The 23,732-nt window shown below is 36.1% G+C and overlaps 1 protein-coding gene across 1 annotated transcript in view; it reads left to right on the top strand.

The window, feature by feature from the left end:
- Positions 1-20,900, top strand: part of LOC138691372 (ankyrin repeat domain-containing protein 1-like) — a 35,397-nt gene extending 14,497 nt beyond the window's left edge. Inside the window, exons 2-3 of the mRNA XM_069813277.1 lie at positions 3,544-4,197; positions 12,892-20,900. Coding sequence (XP_069669378.1) covers positions 3,547-4,197; positions 12,892-13,383 — 1,143 coding nt within the window. The 5' untranslated portion in view covers positions 3,544-3,546 and the 3' untranslated portion in view covers positions 13,384-20,900. The remainder of the gene's footprint in view (positions 1-3,543; positions 4,198-12,891) is intronic.
- Positions 20,901-23,732: the final 2,832 nt, after the last annotated feature.

The following is a 23,732-nucleotide window of genomic DNA, read 5'->3' on the forward strand; positions in this document are numbered from 1 at the left end:
GCCTTCTTCGCCATTATTAGTGAGGCGAAGAAATGAACATAGAAGTGAAGTTAGGTATGCACTAGCTTTGTTTATAATGAGCGAGCGATTGGCTAAGGCATAAAAGCACAGGATAGGCTGGAGACTCATACAATGCTCTATTCTTTGCTTTAGTCTGTTTATGCTGACAGCTGCACATCGAAATACGACATTCTTTTTCTTTAAAGTGGGTTATTTTACGACGCTTTATCAACATCTTAGGTTATTTAGCGTCTGAATGAGATGAAGGTGATAATGCCAGTGAAATGAGTCCGGGGTCCAGCACCAAAGTTGCCCAGCATTTGCTCATATTGGGTTGAGGGAAAACCCCGGAAAAAACCTCAACCAGGTAACTTGCCCCAACCGGGAATCGAACCCGGGCCATCTGGTTTCGAGGCCAGACGCGCTAGCCGTTACTCCACAGATGTGGACGACATTCTTTTATTTAATAGTATTTTATAACCTGATTCGCTCTAGCATTAAAATAAATTCAACACCTGGGATTTCTAATGTTTTACACTTATGTGATTAATCTACATTTATTTTTCATGCAATCTATTTACTTTAAAAAAAAAAGAAAACAGAAGTCATCCGTCTTCCCAGGTCATTTATTGCAGTGCACAACAATATACAAAGGACAGTTTTCAAAAATGAAGTTCCTCTAGTTGCCAAGGCAAAGTTTACATTGCGGCGAACTTCTTTAGACATTGAACAAAGTGGTGGGCACATATTTAAAATAGGACACACAATTTAAAATATGTATTCTGTCCAGTTATTTTATAAGAATTAATCAGAGCATCTCTTCTATAACACATTTCAAATTGACCACAATTCTTTTGGAGAACACTATATAAACCTTTCGCCAGTTTTTTTTAAATCAGTTCAGGCTCTGTCACATCAATGATGTGCGACAGATTTTACACAACACGTAGAGTTTTAATCATTTATAAATTAAATATTTCCAGATGTTTCGTGTTTTTGACATATTTTCAAGATTACTTCAATTGTATTTAAATTTGATAATAAATTTTGAGGGAGTATAAATTTTTTAGTCTTAAGTGAAGAAGCTTCCTTGTCATTAAAAACCTTTTAAAAATTTGAATGGAATATTATCGCTAAACATCATTCTATACAAATTTTTGTTCAACTCAGATTTCATATTTAGCATGGGATTCCAATTTGAAGACGCAGTTGCTTCTGTAGTGCTTTCATTGTTTACAGTACATATTATTGTTCGACAATGTTGCTCTACAATATAAGTATTGCTGTCTGTACAATACCTATATGCACAAAGTATGCTTACACGTAATTTTATGATCTCTACTACTGAAATGTTTAGTAGGGCCTACTGAATTCCTTTCTTATTTAATCCAGTCTTTTTAATAATTTTTATCTTCGGCATTTTGGGCATTGAAATAACACAAAACTACTGTATTAGCTCACTTGCTGATCAACAGTAATTGCATTGGTTATGTAGGTACAGTACAACGTCACTGCAAATGGTGACGTAATGCCCATCTTGCAGCGCAACCGTGTACAGTAAAGACACTCAGTAATTGTAACCACATAAATGATTGTTATTTTGGTACTATTTCTCAGTTCTCTAGTCGTTATTTTAACTTACCAACAAACTATAACAATGAATTAATAAACATAAAGCCACGTACTAAACACGGCAAGAAAACCTATAAATTAGCAATATTCCATTGCAGTATTAATCATATGTGCTCGCAAAAAGACAGAAGTCGGGCTAAATAACAGATAAATAAAAATAACCACGTACGATACGTATTAGGCTTACTCGTACAAGTAAGACCTTACGTAAATACTAATCTTATCTAGTAGGGCGACAGTCATTCTCGAACTTTTCATTGCGGAGCCCTAGCCAGATTTCTTTCGACGCATTCCTCAGAACATTGTCCTTTTCCCTAGCTAGAAGTCTCTTGACGTTCCTGCATCGGACAATTTGTCAGCGGAATTTGAGTCTGAGTCACATGACCCAATCCCACCAATCAAATGACAAAACTCATGACGTGTTTAGTTTGTGGCATATAGGGAGAAAGCATCAGTTTAATAATGCGTTCTCTGTTATGAAGAAACAGCGCTTTCTATAAATAACAAAACAAATACAAGAAACAATCATGTTGTACCAAGAAGTGATGAAGCACAGAACAAACAGTGTTCGGTTTGGGAAAAATATAATTAATCATAGCCTACTTTATACTTCAACTTCATTCCGCAACCAATTGTGAGTTCATTTGCTAATGGCCTAGGAGAACGTTTCACTTGCCCGTGTCCATATTAGTGGAACGATTTGTGAATGGTTCAAGTAGGAAGGGACTTTTTATTGCCCTGACTTGCCAAGTCACTACTTTAATCCTATAAAGCATGTATGGAAAATTCATAAGTCTGTAACATCCTGCATGAAGGGTGTAGAGATCCTTGGAGACTTCCAGGCTGTTCTAATTCAGGATTGCAATAATCTTCCGCAAGAAGAGGCATATCTTATCTGATATCCAGCATGTAGAGGTGAATTTAAAAACTATACTCGCTTATTAGGAACTTTTATTCTTTTCAATCTGTACCTTATTTTTATTTTTAATCTGTTTCAGTTTTTCTCCATTTTAGTGAACATACAATAATTTAATTACTGTTCAGTTTTTAACGTTAAAAATACACATTAATATAAAGTAACTTATTTTCTGTGTGAGATAAAGTTAGATATGTTAATATACTTAATATCAATTTTACTGTTATAAATTATAAAATAAAATAAATAATTTCTTGACTCTTACATTTTTTAAGTAGTGTGAGGTAAAATCAATTACAATAAGAATTTCATCATTGATCATTAGTTTAATATGGGCATATTTAAGTAACGAAAGAAGTCAACGAATTTATACCAGGGATGCATATTAATTAGACAAATTTTTGATCAGATGGAGAACCTTTTCTTTGACGCTTCTGGTAAGGAATATATGGACGCTGGGTGCATGCTTCCATGTTTCGAGGCATATCTTCAATGTTAGACATTATGCTCGTCCTCATTTAATTACATCCCCTGTGTTGAGTGTCATTTCCACGCAGTTTTTAACCTGAGTATACCAAGGCACATCATTAAAAGTTCCTTATGGACCGAGTTTGAGGATATGCACACGACATTGTTAGTAGGATTTGGTTCTAGTCTTGAGACTCAAACGATTTACTAGAAACTATTCCCAAACTGACAAAATCTTACTACATTACATTAAATTTACCGAAAATTATGCAGAGTACGCGATTTGGACTCATTAATTTTCAAATATCTGATTTCCTCAATTTTTTGTGTTAATTTGACCAACAAAAGTAATTACATAGTTGTGCTGATATGAAACATCACAATACGGGGATTCCTTAACAAAAAGTTTTAAAAATAAGTTCTCTATCCGATACCAAAGTGTGTCGGTCTAATAAAGATACATTCTGTATATTATGATATGTGCATTGTACTCTAAATGCTGGCGGTAATCATGTATTCTTTTGCAGACTATGTCCATTGGTTCAGTGCAAGCGCAGACGTCGCTGCCCGCACCTCTGCAGCTGTTACTACTGCAGTTGTTCAACCTGGCCGTACATACCATCACGAATGCCACGGATGGAAATCTCAAGGGCACGATGGCAGAACTCTTGAACTTGAACGCCACATACAACACACAACTTGAAACGATGCAATCTTTCTTCGAAAATAACTTCCAGGAACAGCAGAGTTTCTTGGAAAATAAATTAAAAACTCTAGATAAGTGTTTCGAGGAGCAGAATATTCTGATTTCGAAAAGAATAAGCGATGATAAAAATTTGCGAGAAAAGAAATGGCAGGAACTAAAAAGTCTTATGGAGGAAACATACAAGGATCAGAATGCATTCATAACGAAGAAATTAAAAGATTATAATGATCTTCTGGAGAAGAGGATACTTGAACAGGATGCAATAATAGAGAAAAAATTAGAGAAATTTGAGAATTATAACAGTTTTCTGGAAAAGAAAATCCAGGAACATAACGGTTTTATAGAGAAGAAGTTGGATTATCACAACGAGCTGCAAAACAAGAATGGTGATAATATATTGAAGAAGTTAGATAAACTAGAGAACTGTCAGTCCAAGGCCTGTTATGGTAAAGATACTCTGGGAGGTCTTCGAAAGGTAAGTTAGCAATTTACGATGCTCCTTCTTCTAATATTCACTACAGAACATTACAAATACTGCACTTCCATTTGTGAAGTTAATATATTATGTAACACTGGAGAGTTTTACTATAATAATCAGAATGTCGCTCATAGTTTTCTTACATAATATTACTACTGCCACAAGTAAATTTAGTATGGATTTCACGTCTTATACTAATACATTTAAAACTTATTACCTATTATGTCTCCATTCTTGTATGTATCATTAGCTGTGCAATGGACGATAACTTTCCAGTTATTAATTTTCCTACCGGTTGCTAATCAGAAAATATGTTTCATATAACTTCAAATTTTTCCTTTTATTTTACATACCGTAAAAAATTTCTACGACTCTATACAGTAAATGGTATAATGGTTTCCCGGCTAATTCTATTATATGTTATTTCGTATATTGCTTAATGTAATTTGTTTCTTGTCAGCGATGACTGCAATGGAGGGTGAAACGAACTGGCCAACCTTCCCATTATCTTCTGGCTTAGTTGTCTCATGAGTGATGTCTTTATTGTGTCACCTATGAGGCTGAAACTTGTGTATGGACATTTGACTAAACAAACAAATTATTTAGTGTAAAAAGTAAAGAAATGAAGTCTTAAACAAAATATATCTTTATTGTCTCCGTTAGGAAATGACACTATTATATTTACATTTTAGTACTTTACTCTGTTCAAATATGTCCGTTAGTGAAAAATTCGGTGAGTAAATGTTGTATAACAAATGCACACGGTTTTGTATGTCAGTGCTTTATGAGAGTAAGAACAAGTAGCTTCCTGTTATAAAGTCCGGATATTACTATCGTGTTCAGTCCACTACGCACTCTTCAGCTCTATAGGAACACTATTACTTTTAATGACTCCTCGAATTTTTTCCTTTCTACCGCTTCTCATAATTAAGAGACCCAGTTTCTTTAAAGTGCGAAACTATAACTTTATCGACTTGTAACTCGGAGCCCCCAGACACCATACTCCCGTTGAAACCGCCGACTTACAATTTAAAATTGAGGAAACCACAAGACACATTTCGCTCGTTGTTGTGCAGTAAACGGCAATTTGTTTATTCGGTCGTTGCTGAGTAATTCCTTTTGCTTTTTATGCGGTAAAAATGATTATACAAAACTCCCGTGCTTCAGTATTAGATTGAAACAGACATCAATTCCACAGCATCTCCATTATAAATTTTGTAGTCATTTTATTTTATGTCTTCCCATACGGATCGCACTGTAGTTTCTACCATCAAACCAACTGTGGATAGTAATGTTATAGACTGGCATAGTCCCTCAATATCACCAATTGGATATCCTCCGGAAACAAAAGACATAATGTGAAATAGCACGAACATTTTATTATTTGAATTAGAACCAAATATTAATGTGTTAGTATACGAATTTGGTAGTGAAATTGCACGAAAATTCTTTGACTTGTAAAAAGAAAATTTAATTAGGATATATTAAGCATTATTTACAACATAATGTTTTTAATAATAGCTCTTATGAACCAGAATCCTCTGACGAGTGCTGAGGAGAGTCCCTAGGAACGTCCGAAATGTCCAAAAATACTGATTTTATTGTAGCTTGGTCATCTTCACTCTTTCTTTAAGGTACCGGTACTGTAATATGTGCACAAATTTAATTAAAAATATCTTATAGTAGTAATGACACGACATTATAATTTGTTGAAATAATCTGTGATTGTTGTAATGTGTCTTTATGGCATTAGCAAAAATGCCTGGAAGAAGAACAGAAGGCAGGTAATAAAAATAACTAACTTATGCATATATTGTTGCTTTACGTAATATTGTGTGAACAGCTTCAATTCCTAAGATAATCAGTAAATTTAAAACATTTTGAGGAACTGTTGCGCCGCACTCGGGCTCTCTCTCTTCTAATCGTCTACACTTGTTAGTTGGAAAACAAGACAATTAAATAATAAACTAACCTTGCCATGAATCGTTATGATCAGGATGGTAATCTGCGTGTCGAGGTAGTCAAGTGATAACACACGTTCACTATATAAAACACTTGGAGGGAACACAGCAACATTTATTAGAACACTTCCGTTTTGTATTTCATAATTAGTAAATTGGGATGGCTTGATAATGGAGTATGGAAGTTCTGTGAACATCAGGTATTAGAGGACTTACAAGTGCGTCATCAAGCCGTTATAAATTTTTTCAGAGAAGAACATTCTTGAACGATTTAGCTTATGTCAAACAATTTCACACTCGCATTTTGGAAAGTTATCATAATTTCCGTCTCAAATATGTCCACTAAATAATACTTTAATTACACACGTACAATATATGCAACTGTAATAAACAATTATTGATGAAATGAAATAAACGGTAATAAAAGTGAATTGCCATCAAGAGGATATATGTTGGTAATAGGACAACCTGTTTATATTAGAAGATAATGGAGAAATTAAGGAACTAATAAAAATTTGGACCGTATATGAAATTTACTTCTATTACAATCATATGGTAAATATTATTTCGAAAAACGTATTAGTGTCTTTCACGTGTTAAATTTTATGTTACCTTGTTAACATGTTACGGCCTGCAATTGACCATATTCAGAACTGGTTGTTGCTGGTCTTGGCGCTTTTTGTTTTGTTTCCTGTGGGGGTGTGATTGTGTAGTGTAATGTGGAGTCAAAGAGTGTGTGTATTCTGAAATTGAGTTGTGTGATGAGAATTCCATTTGGACAAACATAACCCACGCACTAAAACATTAGCAACTTTCGACATAACTAACCTATACACAAACGTACCCTTAAAAGATACACTACAGATACTCGAACAAATGCTCAAAAAACAACAACACACCACAAGAACATATTAAAGAAATCATCCACATTACAGACATCATCACAAAACAAAATTACTTCACATACAATAACAATAATATTACACTCAAACCGAAGGTCTACCAATGGGATCACCCATTTCCAGCACACTAGCAGAAATATTCATACACCAGAAAAAACACACACAAGAATGCAACCTCATTAAAGAAATTAAATTACAACATCGCATACAGAACAGCTAATACTCTACAAAAACATCTCAACATACAAACAATACAAACAAATACAACCACACAGGCGTATACTAACTCAATTGTAACACCTGCAACAACTTGTACATAGGACAGACAGGCAAATCATTTCAAACACGTTACGAAGAACACATCACAGCCATAACAAAATTACGAAACACTTCCACATATGCAGAACACATCACAAATACTAACCACACCTACAGAGACATCAACACAGACATGGAAATTCTACACATCCAACCAAAAAGCCAGAAACTAAACACACTAGAACAATAGGAATTATATAGACACACAAAAACACATCCAAATGAAATTCTCAACACACAACTCAATTTCAGAACACACACACTCTTTGTCTCCACATTACACTACACAAACACACCCCCAAAGGAAACAAAACAAAAGGCGTCAAGACCAGCAATAACCAGTTCTGAAGATGGTCCATAGCAGGCCGAAACATGTTAACAAAGTAACATAAAATTTAACACGTGAAAGACACTAATTCGTTTTCCGAAGTGATATATTGTTAAAAGTTGCGTAATAAAGATGTATATTAAATATTATATTTCATAAACCTTGGAGGGGATATTGGTTACAGCAAATAAAACAAAAATGCTGTACTATTTTTTTTAATTCATAAATCTTTCTATTTTTTATTTGTTATAGCTCTGTGTAAAGCGAGATTCTATTATGTGTTAAAAAGATTAACGTTGCGAAGTTCATGTTTACAGGAAGTTCAAACAAGGAAAAAAGTGCAATGATTTACAGAATTTTTTTTCTTATATTCAGTTATAAATACTAGCGTAATCGGTCTCTGATTTCCATTATCTTCAAACAACAGCTCAGTTTCCAGATTCAAGTACAGCAGAAACAGAGGAGGAAAACGGTAGACTGTATGCAACGAAGTTCAGTAAGTGTTAAATATACAGTATCATACTCAGAACTAAAGATGCATTTCTGTATCTACATATTTAGCACCACCAAGGTCTTCCATTTACAATAGCTGAATGGCTAAATTGCAAGTACAGTCAGCAAAAACTTCTATTAACAAAGCTCGTCTAAATTGCATCAATAATACATTTTCAGAGATATTAGCGGCAATGTGCAGCTGTATAGTTTCAAGACTACTACATACTATAAATAACGTGTAACAATCCTGGCAAATTTTAGGGAAAGAGGAGAGAAAATAAATGGTTACTCACAGTGTCCGGTCTATAGATTTAACATTTTAAGAGAGTATATATGTAAAGTAGGCCATACTTAATGAAAAACTGATATTTTTTGATAGAGAAAGTCATACCACTTACGATACATTTCAAATAATTTCAACATGTGCACCCGCAGTGGTCCGGCAGATGTCCAACCTATACTCCACCTCTATGCAGGTATTCAGCAACATTTGCAGTGTGGACGTTGGCGATAATTGTTTCATTAATAAGTATTTAATGAATTTCAATCTTAAGACATATCAACTTGCAAATGTTTATTTGCTATTTAATAACAATATATGAACGTCTTCGCCGTTTAGGGCATCTTCAGATATAACAAAACATATAATCTGGACCTATAATAGTAAATTATGCAAATAACAAGGAATAGAGAACAATATATGTGATACATGAAATTCATGAGCTTTATGTAAAATATGACATAATACAGGATGAATATTGAGATAATCTTTGGGTTTTGAACTTAGGCTGGACGAATATTTTATTTTATACATATAGCTCATGTTACAATTAATATACAATGATTAAAAGTTGTCAATGATGTTAAATTTAAAATTTACAATGATGATAATAAAATATTTTAGAGTAATCATGGCTGAAAGTTGTCGTAAGTTACAAGATAGTTTGCGTAGTTGATGTTCGTGTGTTTTGTAATTATTTCACTTAGAGAGGCCGTTGGCATTTGAAATGGATGTTGTTTGACGTTGATGACTACTTTACAATTAATATACAGTGATTAAAATTTGTCAATGTTAAAATGTAAAATTTATAATGGAGATAATAAGATATTTAGAGTAATCATGGCTGAAAATTGTCGTAAGTTACAAGATATTTTGCGTAGTTGATGTTCGTATGTTTTGTAATTGTTTCACTTGAAAATAAAGATTGAGAAATAATAATAAATGCAAAAATATAGACAAGTTATTATATAGAGACGCAGATAATTATTATTATAAGATTACTTACTAAAAACGTTCAATATTGAACTAATGTTGTTTATGTTAAAGAATTACTGTTAGGTGTAATTAGTTAAGATATTGAATAAATGCTCGTTGATTACAAATGTAGTGGAATGTACGATAAATTTCGTAATAGATAAATCATGAGTTAGGTATGAATTTTAATCATTCATTGAAAATTAAGTAAAAAAAATCAATATTATAATTCGTAATAATTAGATGAGCTATAATACCAAATATATGTAAGTGATTTAAGGCAGCGGTAATAATTATTATAAGATTACTTACTTAGAGAGGTCATTGGCTTTTGAAATGGCTACTCTAATGTGATGACATCCTATTACGTGTCCTCAGGTTTATTGAAGTATATAAATGAAGAAGTTCTATAACTAAAAGAATATTAACTATTAATTTACTTTCAATTTTGATATGAGGGATATAATTGTTTTAATGAATTTTGACGGCATTCGAATACTTACATTTGTATGTGCTGGTGTTGGTGTGTTGGTGGTTTTAAGAGAACTGAGGCCTAGATAATCGTGTGTATTGAGGCATGTAGCGGCGCAAGATTATGAAAGGAACTATTTGAATGGCGTATCAAGATCAATGTGAATAGGTCTATAAATGTTTCGCCGTATACGATCTAAGTTTTCCACAGGAGTGCTATACACTTGGTTCTTCACTAATCCCCATAGGAAAAACTCCAGTGGGGTCATATCTGGGGATAGTGGAGGCGAAGCGAATGGTTCAGGCCCCTTCAAATCCATCAACCGAGGAACGTCTCACCCAAAAATTCTAGCACCTGGACTGCGAAGTGGGGAGGGTCCCGCCGTGATAGAAAATGGTTCCAAGAAGTAATTTAGGCACAGCGTACTTTTCCAACACACCTAAATAGTTTGTTCCTGTCACTGTTTCTCAGCAAAGAAAAACGGGCCTATTGCCCTATTTTTCATTAGTGCACACAACACATTTAATTTTTGAGGGTCTGTTTCGATCTCAAGAACCTCACGAGAATTTTTATTACCCCAGATAGAACAATTAAATCTGCTAACTTTGCTATATAATATGTGGAAAGTCGCTTCATTAAAGAAGCACACTTTATTCAGGAAAGCACCGTCCTCTTCAATCTTATTCAAAATGTCTGCAGTAAACGTTTGTCGTTTACGTTTCTCATCAGGAAAGATTCGCTGATGTAACTGAATCTTGTAGATCCGTAAAAGTAATATTTTGTGCACTACATCATGAACCGTGGACCGTGGCTCTACATTGGTGTATCAAATTGACTTCCTCGGACTTCTTACGAAGGCCATACGAGTCCTTTCCACAATTTCCGCGAACACATTCCGTTTTCTATGGTTCCCACAAGTAGACAAAAGACTACCAGTTTCTCTTAACAGTATGTCCCAGTTCACAATGCTCAAATAGGAGGGAATATCGTCATGACGTCCAAGGTTAAATTCACGGCGAAAATTTCGTTGTGCACGCTTCACATACTTCGATTCATCCAGTCCAAGAACAGAGAAAACTCTTTCTTGTGGTGTCCACATCATCGTCTTTGCATATATTAATCACGTGATCATTGTCGTCATTCCTGCAAGCATAAATTTCATAAATTGCAATAGACCTACTAAGCAAAGCTACATGAAAAAAATTTTGATCAGAATCTGATACAACAAAAGTTATAAAAGTTTGTAATGTTAAATCTATAAGACGGACACATTGTATATAATCTGTAGGTCCCATCCCATGGAATGAAATGTGTATGTTGTTATTAGATAAGAATTCACCCTAGTACATGACACAACTCTCTACAGATACACATCGTGTACAGCGTAGCCCGCCGAAATAGTGTGCAACTTCAAAATGGGTCACAGCTCAGCCATCTACTGCAATATGCGGTTTTCCACAAAATAGCAATGGAAATACAGGGTAACTACAGAGTGATTCAAAAGGGCGGCGACATAGACAAACTCCGTACTTGGTGCAAATAGCGAAAAATGAAAAGAGGGCAAGGTTGTTTGATATCTGTACTTTTCAATCTAATGTGCCTGAATTTTCAACATATAATACACTGTTGAGACTGTACACCAGTACAATACATCAGCCAGAAGCAATGCTGCCAAACTAGTGGCTGTTTCGCTAGTATCGGGTAAATTACGAAATGTCGAATATAATTAGCAGTTGGCAATACAAGTTCAGGGGAAACAGCAAGGCTAGAATGAAATTTCCCCGAATTCTTATGCTACCAATGTAAAGAAATGTTTCTTTGCACTGTGAGATCTAAAATAACCGCTGAACTCTTCATTTCAACTATTTTTCTCCGTTAATTAATGCAACTTACTTACTTATTTACAAATGGTTTTTAGAGAACCAGGAGATTCATAGTCATCCTCATATAAGCCCTCCATCGATCCCTATCCTGAGCAAGATTAATCCAGTCCCTACCATCATTTCCCACCTCCGTTCAAGCCATTTCACTATTATCCACCCATCTATGTCTCGTCCTCGACAAAGGTATTTTTCCCTCAGATCTTTCAACTAACACTCTATATGCATTTCTGAATTGACCCATACGTGTTACATGTCCTGTCCATCTAAAAAGTCTGGATTTAATGTTTAATGTTAATTGTGTCAGGTGAAGAATACAATGAGTGCAATCTGAATTCTGTAACTTTCTCCATTCGCCTGTAACTTCATCCCTCTTAGACCCAAATATTTCCCTAAGCAACTTATTCTAAAACACTTATCGTCTGTTCATCTCTCAAAGTGAGAGTCCAGTTTCACAATCATACACAACAACTTGTAATATAACTATTTCATAAACTCTAGCTTTCAGCTTCTTTGAGAGCAGACTGGATGACACAAGTTTCTCAACCGAATAATAACAGCCAATGCATTGCCACCACAAAGTCCATAAACAAAAAACATGTCTGCCTATTCACTATGCGAATACACGAATTAAATGTCAAGTGAACGTGTATTCAGTTTTATGTGTTGCGCAGGCGTTGCGGTGCTCAAATGCTGTCGTGTGGAAAAGATCTCGCGCACCACGTCAAGAATGGTACACGAAACCGCAAGACGTTCCAGTATTTCTCCCATTAATTTCTCCCCAACCGGCAACCGTTTTTCTTCGGACATAGATATATCAAGTTAAATCGATGTAGGTTAACCCAAACTACATTAGCCTGAAGTATTTTACATTCCTCTTGATACATCCTGTATAAATAATTATGTTATTTTTGCTTTTAATTTTATTTATACACGTGCGAATATCACCTACGTTGCTGTTAGTACTATTTAGAATGTTATACTATTCTTAATGCTTAATAAGCCATACTATCAGCCATACTATCAGCATACTGTTGTCATTAAAACTAATACGAATTAAATTTGACTTATCTGTTATAGGAACTCGCTGCACTCAGCAAGTCTGAGAGGGAGCGTCGCCTGTTCGAGGCGTCCTATAGCGGTAATGTCACACTGTTGATGGGCCTACTGCAGGTGGGCACAAACATCTCCGTTACGGATAAAGAAACAAAGACTCCTCTACAAGTGGCGGCAAGCTACGGCAAAGTGAATGTGATTCGAATCTTGCTGGACGCCGGCGCGCCTGTGAACGTCAAATCTAAGAGGGATGAAGCTACTGCCTTGCACTACGCTTGCTGCTTTCCGGACGTACTGTACTTACTGTTGGACCGCGGGGCATCTTTGGAGGAAAGAACAAATTCTGGTGGAACATGTCTCCACTCCGCTGCGTGGAATAACTGCCTGGAGGGGACTCAGGCTCTCGTAGCAAGAGGAGCGAACATCCATGCACGTGCTAACGACGGGAATACGCCACTGCAATGGGCGCAGCAGAAGAATTGTCAGTCTGTAATAGACTTCCTGTCGCAATTGTAACATTAACTAACATTTGCGGCGTTCAGTGTTTCAGTGGAATGCAACACGCGAACCTTAATACTTACGATATGGATTTCATTGTTTATCCTGTCATAGTTTGACCTATATAAGTAGTTCATATAAAAGTCCTGCTCTCTTCAGTGATTGATTAATAGTGTGGATAAAGTGACTAGCTCTCGGACTGACTGGAAGTGTGACTAAATTGACTACTACTTTTACCAATTACTACTTCTAGTTGTCTTAATGACTAACATTCTGTTAAAAAATATTGCTCACAGAAAACTGGCAATCAATACCAACTCTAATACGAGAACATAGAAATATTTATTTTGTAAATAGGATAATAGGCCTATATTCTGTTCTGGTAATATTAGAATAAACTCATCACATATGGATAACTATGTCACAGCCTATGATACAAACAATGTTTAATGATGTAAATTGGATGTTACAGTTTAACTTTGTCTACATGTATTATGACCTCTGCTTTCATTTCATTGAATATTTATGAGGATTTACCAAACGAATCTGTTAATAGAAATAATATTATATAAAAATCAATGGCACAATACTTACATACGGTTTACAAGTTTATGACTATAATTCTGCGTGTATAAATTTTGAAGGAGGTTTTGAACTTAACGATTATGAAAGGTTCCTTTTTGAGACTGTACGTTGGACTGACAGGTTTAAAATCGTTTTCACTCACTGATTTACAATATTAAATTTTGCTCATTGAGTAACTTGGATATCTGACTTGCTGACTATGTACAGAAACACTGCGCATGTGCAGTAAACAAGATTCCCTGTATATATGCTCTATAAGGACAGTCGTGTGAAACTGTTGCCTATATACAGTTCGACTCCCATCAAGACTCGCTCCAATTTTAATTCGGTATATCTGTACAGGTACGGAATTAAAATTTGAGCGAATTTTGATGGGATCCACGAGTATGTAGAGAACAATTTCACACGTATATCCACAAGTAATATGTATACAGGGACTCTTGTTTACTGCACATGAGCAGTGTATTGTATGCGGAACACGTAATAAGGGATCTCCAAATTTTATTTCTGTATCTATTCACGATTGTTTTCGTCTACAAATTTTGACGAATTGACAAAACACTCCTATGAATGCCTGCATGTTTTTACTACCAGCAGTGTTGGTGACAACTTGAATGAACGACTTGCTGCAGACTAACTGGCTCTCTGAACGCAAGTCCGGCTACATATCAGCAGATTAGCTGAACTATCTCGCAGTCTGACAGACAGGTAGATCGATTAATTAAATTTCTTACATTTTTTGTGTGATTAGTGTAGCATATAGCTAATCGGCGGTGTATGCAATAAAGGGAGAAAGCAACTGGCCACCCTATCCCATTATCTCTTGGCCTATTTGCCTCATAAGTGGTGCTTTTTGTGAAGGTTCATACCTGTCTTCGGACAGTTGACTAAACAACAACTTACATTTTAGGCTTTATACATTCCTAAACAGATATCCAGCACTTTGTGCGATTGGCTGGCTGGCTAGGAGACCATTGCAATGTTACGCACTAAAATTTGTAAACTCTCCGTGTCATAGCCTTGAAGGAAGTAAAATACTGGAGCGGCATAAGTTAGCTATAACGTGAGACGAAGTTGGTCGAGGAAAGGCCACGCCCACTACATGCCATTTCGCTCAACTGCGTGAAAAATTTTTTACTTAATTTCAATCTTTCATCAATCTTCTTGTACAGTTATATGAGGCAGGTGACATATGAAGACATTACAAAAACAGCCCAGTCATTTCTAATGAAATTGAGTTAAGGACACATTTGATACTACTTAAAATGTTTATAGACTCCAAAAATGACACACGTCAGGTGCAATAGCCACAAGGATAAACACCAGTTGTTCGGAAACAGTTGACATATGTTGTTGTATTTATTTTTATTGTTCTCCTGAAAAATATCAATTATGACAAGAGTTGTTTTTGTAATAATGTCTTCAAATGCATACTACATTCAATTGAGTGAATACTTTTTATTTAAATACATCCTAATGTAAATTTAAGATGGTTAAATAGTATAGGTACTAACGACACACCTCATAAATTCAAGAAATTTCTGAGTTTAAGCTCGTAAAATTGATACAATCCACACTACATGGCTTAAATATAAGGTAGTATTTTACTTACTAAAATATAAATACAATGTCATTGTTGTTTTGCTTTCTTCCAACCTGCAATTTCAATGTATAGTTCTTTTTAGACTTCTGAAGGATAGAATACGTCGTAATTCGTAAGCATATAACAATTCGTCATTTTATATAAGCGAAAAACTTTGTGCATAAAGCAGCTTTAGTAAGAAATACAGAGTGTTTCAAAAATACGGGGCATAATTTCAGGTATGTATTTCCCACATGTACACAATCAAAATAGTTCATTACAACATGTGTCCGGAAATGCTTCATTTCCGAGTTATGGCCTTCACAACATTGAAATTCACCGGAACGTTTTTCTTTCCGCAGGTCGTTGTCATTACAGAAGATGTTCAAAATGTCCACCTCCTGCTTGAATACAGACCTCACATCGATGTCTCATTGACCTGCGAACACGATCCCAAATTCCAGGAGTATTGCGTATGTCCTCAGAACATGCCACAATTCGATTTCGAAGGGATTTCAAATCAGGCACCGGAGACGAATAAACCAATGATTTTAAATGGCCCCACAAGTAGAAATCGAGAGGCTTCAGATCAGGTGAGCGTGGAGGCCAAGCAATTGGGCCACCTCTACTTATCCATCGATCAGAAAACCTTCGATCCAAGTACCGGCGAGCCGTACGACTGAAGTGTGCAGGAGCGCCATCATGCAAGAAGTGAATGTGTTGACGATTGATCAATGGAGTGTCTTCTAAAACATGAGGTATGGTGTTTTCCAGGAAGTTTGTGTATGCCTGCCCTGTAAGTCTGTTTACAAGTACATGGGGTCCAACTAATCAATCACCAATGATACCGGCCCACATGTTGAGGGAGAACCGCACCTGGTGATGAGATGAAACAGATGCACATGGGTTTTCATACGCCCATACATGCTGATTGTGGAAATTTGTTATGCCATCTCGTGTGAAATGTGCGTCATCTGCAAATAATTCTAAGGCAGGAAAGTTCGGATTTACACCACACTGCTGCAAGAACCACTGACAGAACCTAACTCGTGCAGGGTAATCTGCTGTGACAGGGCCTGTACACGTTGCAAATGATAAGAATACAATTGATACTCTTTCAACAGTCTCCAGACAGTCATATGAGGAACATTGACTTGCAACGCTACCTTTCGTGTGCTGATAGAAGGAGTCATGTTCACAGCCTCCAGAATCTCCTCCTATACTTCTGGAGTTGTAGATCTTGGTCGTCCCCTTCCCAAACCAGGAGAGTTAAATTTTCCATACTCGCACAGACGGTAATGGAGACGTACAAATGTCTTCCGATCTGGACATTGTCGCTGTGGGTACCTCTCCTGGTACAAACGACGAGCCAGCGCAGCATTGCCGTCCGCCTTACCGTACATGAAGTGTATCTCTGCCAGCTCTTGATTTGAATACATGTCGCACAGTCTAACGCCTACACAACACTGAATGTAACCTTCGCCTCGGAATGAACTGTCAGAGTGCCCTCTTAATGGCTCCTTTGACGGCAACGACCTGCGGAAAGAAAAACGTTCCGGTGAATTTCAATGTTGTGAAGGCCATAACTCGGAAATAAAGCATTTCCGGACACATGTTGTAATGAACTATTTTGATTGTCTACATGTGGGAAATACATACCTGAAATTATGCCCCGTATTTTTGAAACACCCTGTATATTCAATTCGGCTATCAGTTATCAAATCATATACACTTTACATAATAATCATCAGTTAATGGCGATTCTGTGACATCTCTGTTTTCCAGATAGTCGTTATAATTTGTTTACTTACTACGAAACATATACCGGTATTATTCATCTTAGTTGGTTCTTATGCTTTAATTTAAAAAATGAGATCTCTCACTTTACATAACTAGTCTTCATTATTATGAAATTTCTAAACATTTCGCTTTCGTCTTCCATTTCTTTACTATATTTATATGTAATAACGTTCCTCATTTCTTCAAGTTTCTTTCTTTTAGCGATCTACATAATATACTTTCCTACATGCAAATCTTAAATTCAGTTCTAGAATTAAATTCAATAAATATTTTCATGATTCTATAATTTTATTTGAAGACAATAGTATATGTATGGCGTTCTCTTATTGTAAGCAAAACGGACTCTTTTCTACGTAGTATTCTATACTTTTCTTTAATCTCCAAATATCTAATCTCCAATATGATAAATCCATCCGTTCCTTCATGGATTTAACTCTTGTGTATTCTTATTGTTCCTGTAAGAATTTTATTTCTCTGTAATCACTAGAGTCCTGCGTTTGGATACTTTGTGAATACAAGTTAGGTGTACGTCGATTATACTAGCTTCATTTGGTACAGAGAGTAAGTTGCGAGTCAACAGTTCACGCTTCACCGGTACTATATATTGTTGTTTAGTCAACTGTCCGAAGACAGGTCTGAACGTCATAAGTAATACCAATACGGAATCACTTATGAGGCAACTAGACCAGGAGATAATGGAGTAGGATTGCCAGTTCTTTCCCCCCTAATTGTATACATGGCAATATAGATGATTTCGGATTTAGAACAGAAAATTCGGCAGAGCTGGAATAATTCTTCACTCCGTAATTAGATAAAAACAATAAGGTTTGTATGAAAGAAGCGCCTGTGAAAGAAAGTTCTTCATTAAAAGTATGTGTTGTGAATTGGTGCACAAGATACATTATTGCTATGAAGCAGTTTAGACAGTCAAACAAAACTTTATTTTATATGGACAAAATATGGATTGACTGCAATATTATGCTTCGTAAATGATGGCAGAAGGAAGATGAAGGAAGATGACGAAGAAAGTATAACAGCATGGGGAAGTAAATGGAAGAGTCCTATTTTTGTGCATGTAGAATCATAAAGTGAGTTTCTATCGGATGCCCAGTCGGTTTATAGAGCTAGCACATCAGCGGGAGACTACAATTGAGATAATATGATTTCAAGTAATATTGAAAAATGTATTCAGAATCAAGTTCCATCCAATTTTCCTGTATAATCTGTCATTGTAATGGACAACGCCCCGTAGCACTGCAAACAGGTTTGCCATTAGGGGAGATATGGTCGATTGATTGCAAAAAAGAGGAGTGGATTACAATGCCGCTCTGAACAGGCTGCCCTTCGTGATTCAGCAATATTTCATTTTTTTCTGGAGACTTATGTCGAGATCTCACAGACTGAGAGTGACTGTAGAGTACCTACTGCTGGAATAACGATGATAATGATGAGGGGAAACGGGAGAACCCCGAGAAAAATCCTTCACTTCCATGTTATTCACCACAAATTCCTCCATGACTCAAACGGTATCGAACCCGAATGGCTACAGTTGAAAGCAGAGAGGCTAATCATTCGGCCATAGGCAAAGTGAGTGTTGTAAACCCAAGACAAAGCAATGGCAGGTAGACAAGATTTTGGAAGCAGATGGTATAGAGTCCTTCAATTGAAGGGTTCGGAATCATAGTGAGCCAAATGTCATATATTGAAAACGAGAAAACAAAGGTTAAAATTAAGTGGTTACCAAAATTCAATGAAACATACAGCAAGTAATGTAAAGTATGCACATTAAAACTAAATGATATGTAAATCTACATTAAACTATGGTATTCACTTAACTTTAACTCTTATTTTCTCCGTTTTTAATAAATGGCACTTTGCCCACTATGGCGCTCAACTCTTCAATTATACTTCCTTACAACTGCGAAATCATTGCGACTGAGTCGGCCTGTGATAAGGTGAAAAACTATAAAAACATTCGAGCATATAACACAATGGGAGCCACCGGCGTGGCTCATTCGGTTAACGCGCTTCCTATCGGTCTGAAGTTGCGCTCGGGAGCGGGTTCGATCCCCGCTTAGGCTGATTAACAGGTTGGGTTTTTCTGAGGTTTTTCCCAACCGTAATGTGAATGCCAGGTAATCTACGGCGAATTCTTGGCTTCATCTCGCCAAATACCATCTCGCTATCACCAATCTCATCGACGCTAAATAACTTTGTAGTTGATACAGCGTCGTCAAATAACCAACTAAAAAATATAAGAAATACAATGGGTAACATTACTTTGGAACAAGGATTTTCCGGGCTGAGATACAGTGGAGCACTGTGATATTGTACTTCGCCACTGAAGATATCTGCCGCAGCAGTATACGAAAAGTCTGGTAAACACCACGGCTTCTCATCCTGGAAAATCCTTGTTCATTCTTGCCTGCCGTGAAAACCTACATGCTGAAACATTACTTTAACTCAGAAATATTTACAATGAAGTCGGCCTGGTTGGCGCAGTTGGTATAGCGCTGGCCTTCTATGCCCGAGGTTGCGGGCGGTCGGTCTAGGTCGGTGACATTTCAATGTGCTTAAATGCGACAGGCTCATGTCAGTAGATTTACTGGCATGTAAAAGAACTCCTGCGGGACAAAATTCCGGCACACCGGCGACGCTGATATAACCTCGGCAGTTGCGAGTGTCGTTAAATAAAACATAACATTTTAATATTTTTTTCACAATGAAGGGACTTTCTGCAGTGATAGCAAAGGATTGGAGTGGGCACTGCAGACACGTCACTGCATTAGAAGAACAAAACCTACAGAAGTCTGGGCGAATGGATGATGTCACTGACTAAATAATAAATAAATAATTTTGGATAAACTCACAACGATGACGACGATGTTAGTAATCATAGCAATATGGATTGTGCCTAATTTATTGTAATCCAATATAAATCGGAACAAGCCCTAAAATATTGGTATAGGAATATACAGGGTTAGTTAAAAGTCTCGCACCACCTAAATAACTTTTGGAGCATACGGTTCAGTGACATGAAACTTGGTATGCGAGAATAACCATATACTAAGAACTCAATAATTGTATTAAAGAGTTTTTCTACTTCTGGTTTAACCGGAAGTAACTCCAACTCTCTTATTTTAAATATAACACCCAATATGTATTTTTTATTTTTGAATAGTGCTCATTAAGAGCTTTTCAAAAAGTACCCACACTCGATACTTCTGTACAAATTCAGTGTTGCTAAGTCAAGCAAACAGAGAAGTGTATCGAATATTAAAATAATAAACGCACCACCTAAATAACTTTTGAAGCATATAGTTCAGTGACATGAAACTTGGTATGTGAGGATAACCATATACTAAGAACTCAATAATGGTATTACCGAGTTTCTTCTACATCCGGTTTAACCGGAAGTAACTCCAACTCTCTTATTTTAAATGGAACACCCAATATATTTTTTTTATTTTTGAATAAAGCTCATTACGATCTTTCCAAAAAGTACCCACACTTGATACTTCTGTACAAATTCAGTGTTGCTAAATAAAAATGGAAGTGGTGCAAGATATTCCTAAAGCCTGGTTAAATCATTCCTTAAATGGTTTCTATGATCGAGTGACACACTGTAAAGCAGATGAGGGCTACCAATTTGAACACATAATTTAGAAGGTGAGCTAGCTTTGTTTTGTTTTTGTTAAGGAAGGCCCGCTATGGTCCTGAATCCTTCAATTCTAACTCTATTACCTGGAAACACAAAATATGTTTCTTGAGGCTGAAAGATTTACATATGGAAATTATGGAAGCATGCGAACGGTACTATAAAATCAATTTTGCTGTCTGAAGTAACATACATTTACGCATTATTGTCACTTGGCATGAATAAGATTATCAAAATAACAAGACTAAAATTTTTCTATACGATTGAAGGTCCGTTCACATCTACAGACATTGAACGTGCCAAATGCATAATGTGGCAGGCACTGTACTGTACTACAAAACGTCTTTGGTCTGTACGTGTCAGTTACACTACTCTAGATATGAATGCTCCTACACATAATACACTGAAGAACATTAATTTTTTGTCGTGTCTGCCACGCTACGCGTCTGACACGTTCATTATCTGTAGATGTGAACAAATCTCAATTCGTAATGCCTAATAGGGCTGCAACCAGCACGATTGATAAGTATGAGAAGTTGCCGCCTCAGCAAGACAAAACTGCCATTACACATACACGTACTGGAGTCAACACAAGCTTGTTTGTGATGTCTCTGCTACACTCCGCGTCAGACCAGCAAGTTACTGCAGGCTTTATGGGACAACAAACCCTCACACCATAGCCACAGCCAAACAATCGGTAATAATTGTCCAGGAGTGTGGGGGAGGGCAAGTACGGCAGAGCGTATTGGCTCCTTGTGTACACTATCCATTCTAAAAATGTTTTCTTTCATATCACGCACACAATTTAACTCTGGACTGCTCACCCTATTTTAGACTCATTACTGCTCACCTGGGGTATGTTGTTACCCCACGACTTTTCTCTTCTCCTTCCCTCGACTACAAGTAATTAAAACGTTTGTCGTTCAATAGCCCAAGCTATTATTAGATTATTATACTAAACTACAGAAGAAAATGAAGTCATCTGGGGTGACGCGTCATCCGGGTGCATTGCAGGGTTAACTAATAGGATTAAAGAATAAAATTAGTGTAACTCATCACAAATCTTATTGTTAGCACCAGTTTGTAATAACATTTTGTGGCTAACGCCGTATGTTAGGAGTTTCAGTTACATTGAATAAAAAGGCAGTACGAAAGTACAAATACACGTTGAACATCATAGTTATTTCGTTGGAACTCAATATTCTTTTCTGGGTTCGCAATTTTTGAAGCATTCTGGCGACTTGTCCATTGTTGCAGTACGACAAGAAAGAGCAAACTAAGTGAAGGAAACTACACTGACTTATTCTTGCACAGCGATTTGAAGCTGAACTAAACTAAACTAAAAACTAATTGTATACAAAAAACACGCAATATTTACACAAATTACAACACCGAATAGATTGGCAATCGACACTTTCAAACAGGATAGTAATACGTTTGCACGAGCCCAGCGACAAGCGGTAACTGTCAATCAAGACGCGGTGGTGATTTAAAGCTTATAATTCTGTACCTGCTGAGTTGCAATATACAAAGGTCCTTTAAATACAGTATTTCTTCCAAGAGCTATTGTTAAATGAGCAACATAGTTCCCTACTTCAAATGCACAGAAACTTGCTGGTCTGACACGGAGTGTAGTGAGCTTCCTATTGAGTCTACAAAGGATACAAGCAATAAAGTAGAAAATTCAGCTTTCTTAATCGCGGCAGTGGAATTAAATTCGCACAAAAATTCCGTTCCTCTACTTCACCACTAGCAGGCGGGGTAGACTTGGGTTTAGTAGTTATACATAGACAACGTTTTTAAAGAAACCTGGGACTAACTTACATATCAGGAATTATTTGCTTCGTTTATTACAATATTAACCCAGCGAATGAATAATAAAGCTCATTACCTGCTTTGTGAATGTTTTCTTAACTTGAACTGCCTGAACTACGATGTAAAAATTGTCTTTTCCACTCCTTAAACATAACATTATTATTATTATTATTATTATTATTATTATTATTATTATTATTATTATCATCATCATTACCATTATTATCATTATTATTATTATTATTATTATTATTATTATTATTATTATTATTATTATTATTATTATTATTATTTTGAGATTTGGCCTATGAGTAAAGCAAATCGTGAAACACAAGAATTTTGGCTCATTATATTAAATTTTTACCTAATACGATCCCTGGAGGATATTACAACTTTGAAAAAGATAGATCACATAACCAACAACAGACTGCAACGCTTAACTCGACAATGTCAATTTGAGGCTTACCCGTTTTCTCGGGAATGTCTTCGATTTTTCTCTTTCCTTATTCCAGTTCAAGCTCTGTATTGTCTAAGACACTCTCGGTGGATGTTTATGGATCTGGAGTCTCACGAAATAACATGCTTTGTTTACCATGAGGGGAAGGATGAGAAAGAATCTGATGAACTGTGTTCTTGACTGAATTGGTATATTAATAATAAAATCAAACATAATGCTGAAACACTTCACATTTTTGCCAAGAACTGCACAGGCCAAAACAAAAATAAATCAATTGTAAGGTTTCTGATAGCTTTTTATGAAATGAATAGTAGATTTAACAAAATTAAATTGCACTTTCTTGTAAAAGGTCATTAATTAATTAATTCATTCCTGCTGAGGGATTTCATCATCATCACAAGGAAACCCAGATAGGAAAAAAGTTACTATACTATCCCCAGAAGTAATTTAATTTCTTGTTTAATCAAAGC

This window comes from Periplaneta americana, chromosome 16 (assembly GCF_040183065.1).
Source record: "Periplaneta americana isolate PAMFEO1 chromosome 16, P.americana_PAMFEO1_priV1, whole genome shotgun sequence".
Lineage (NCBI taxonomy): Eukaryota > Metazoa > Arthropoda > Insecta > Blattodea > Blattidae > Periplaneta > Periplaneta americana.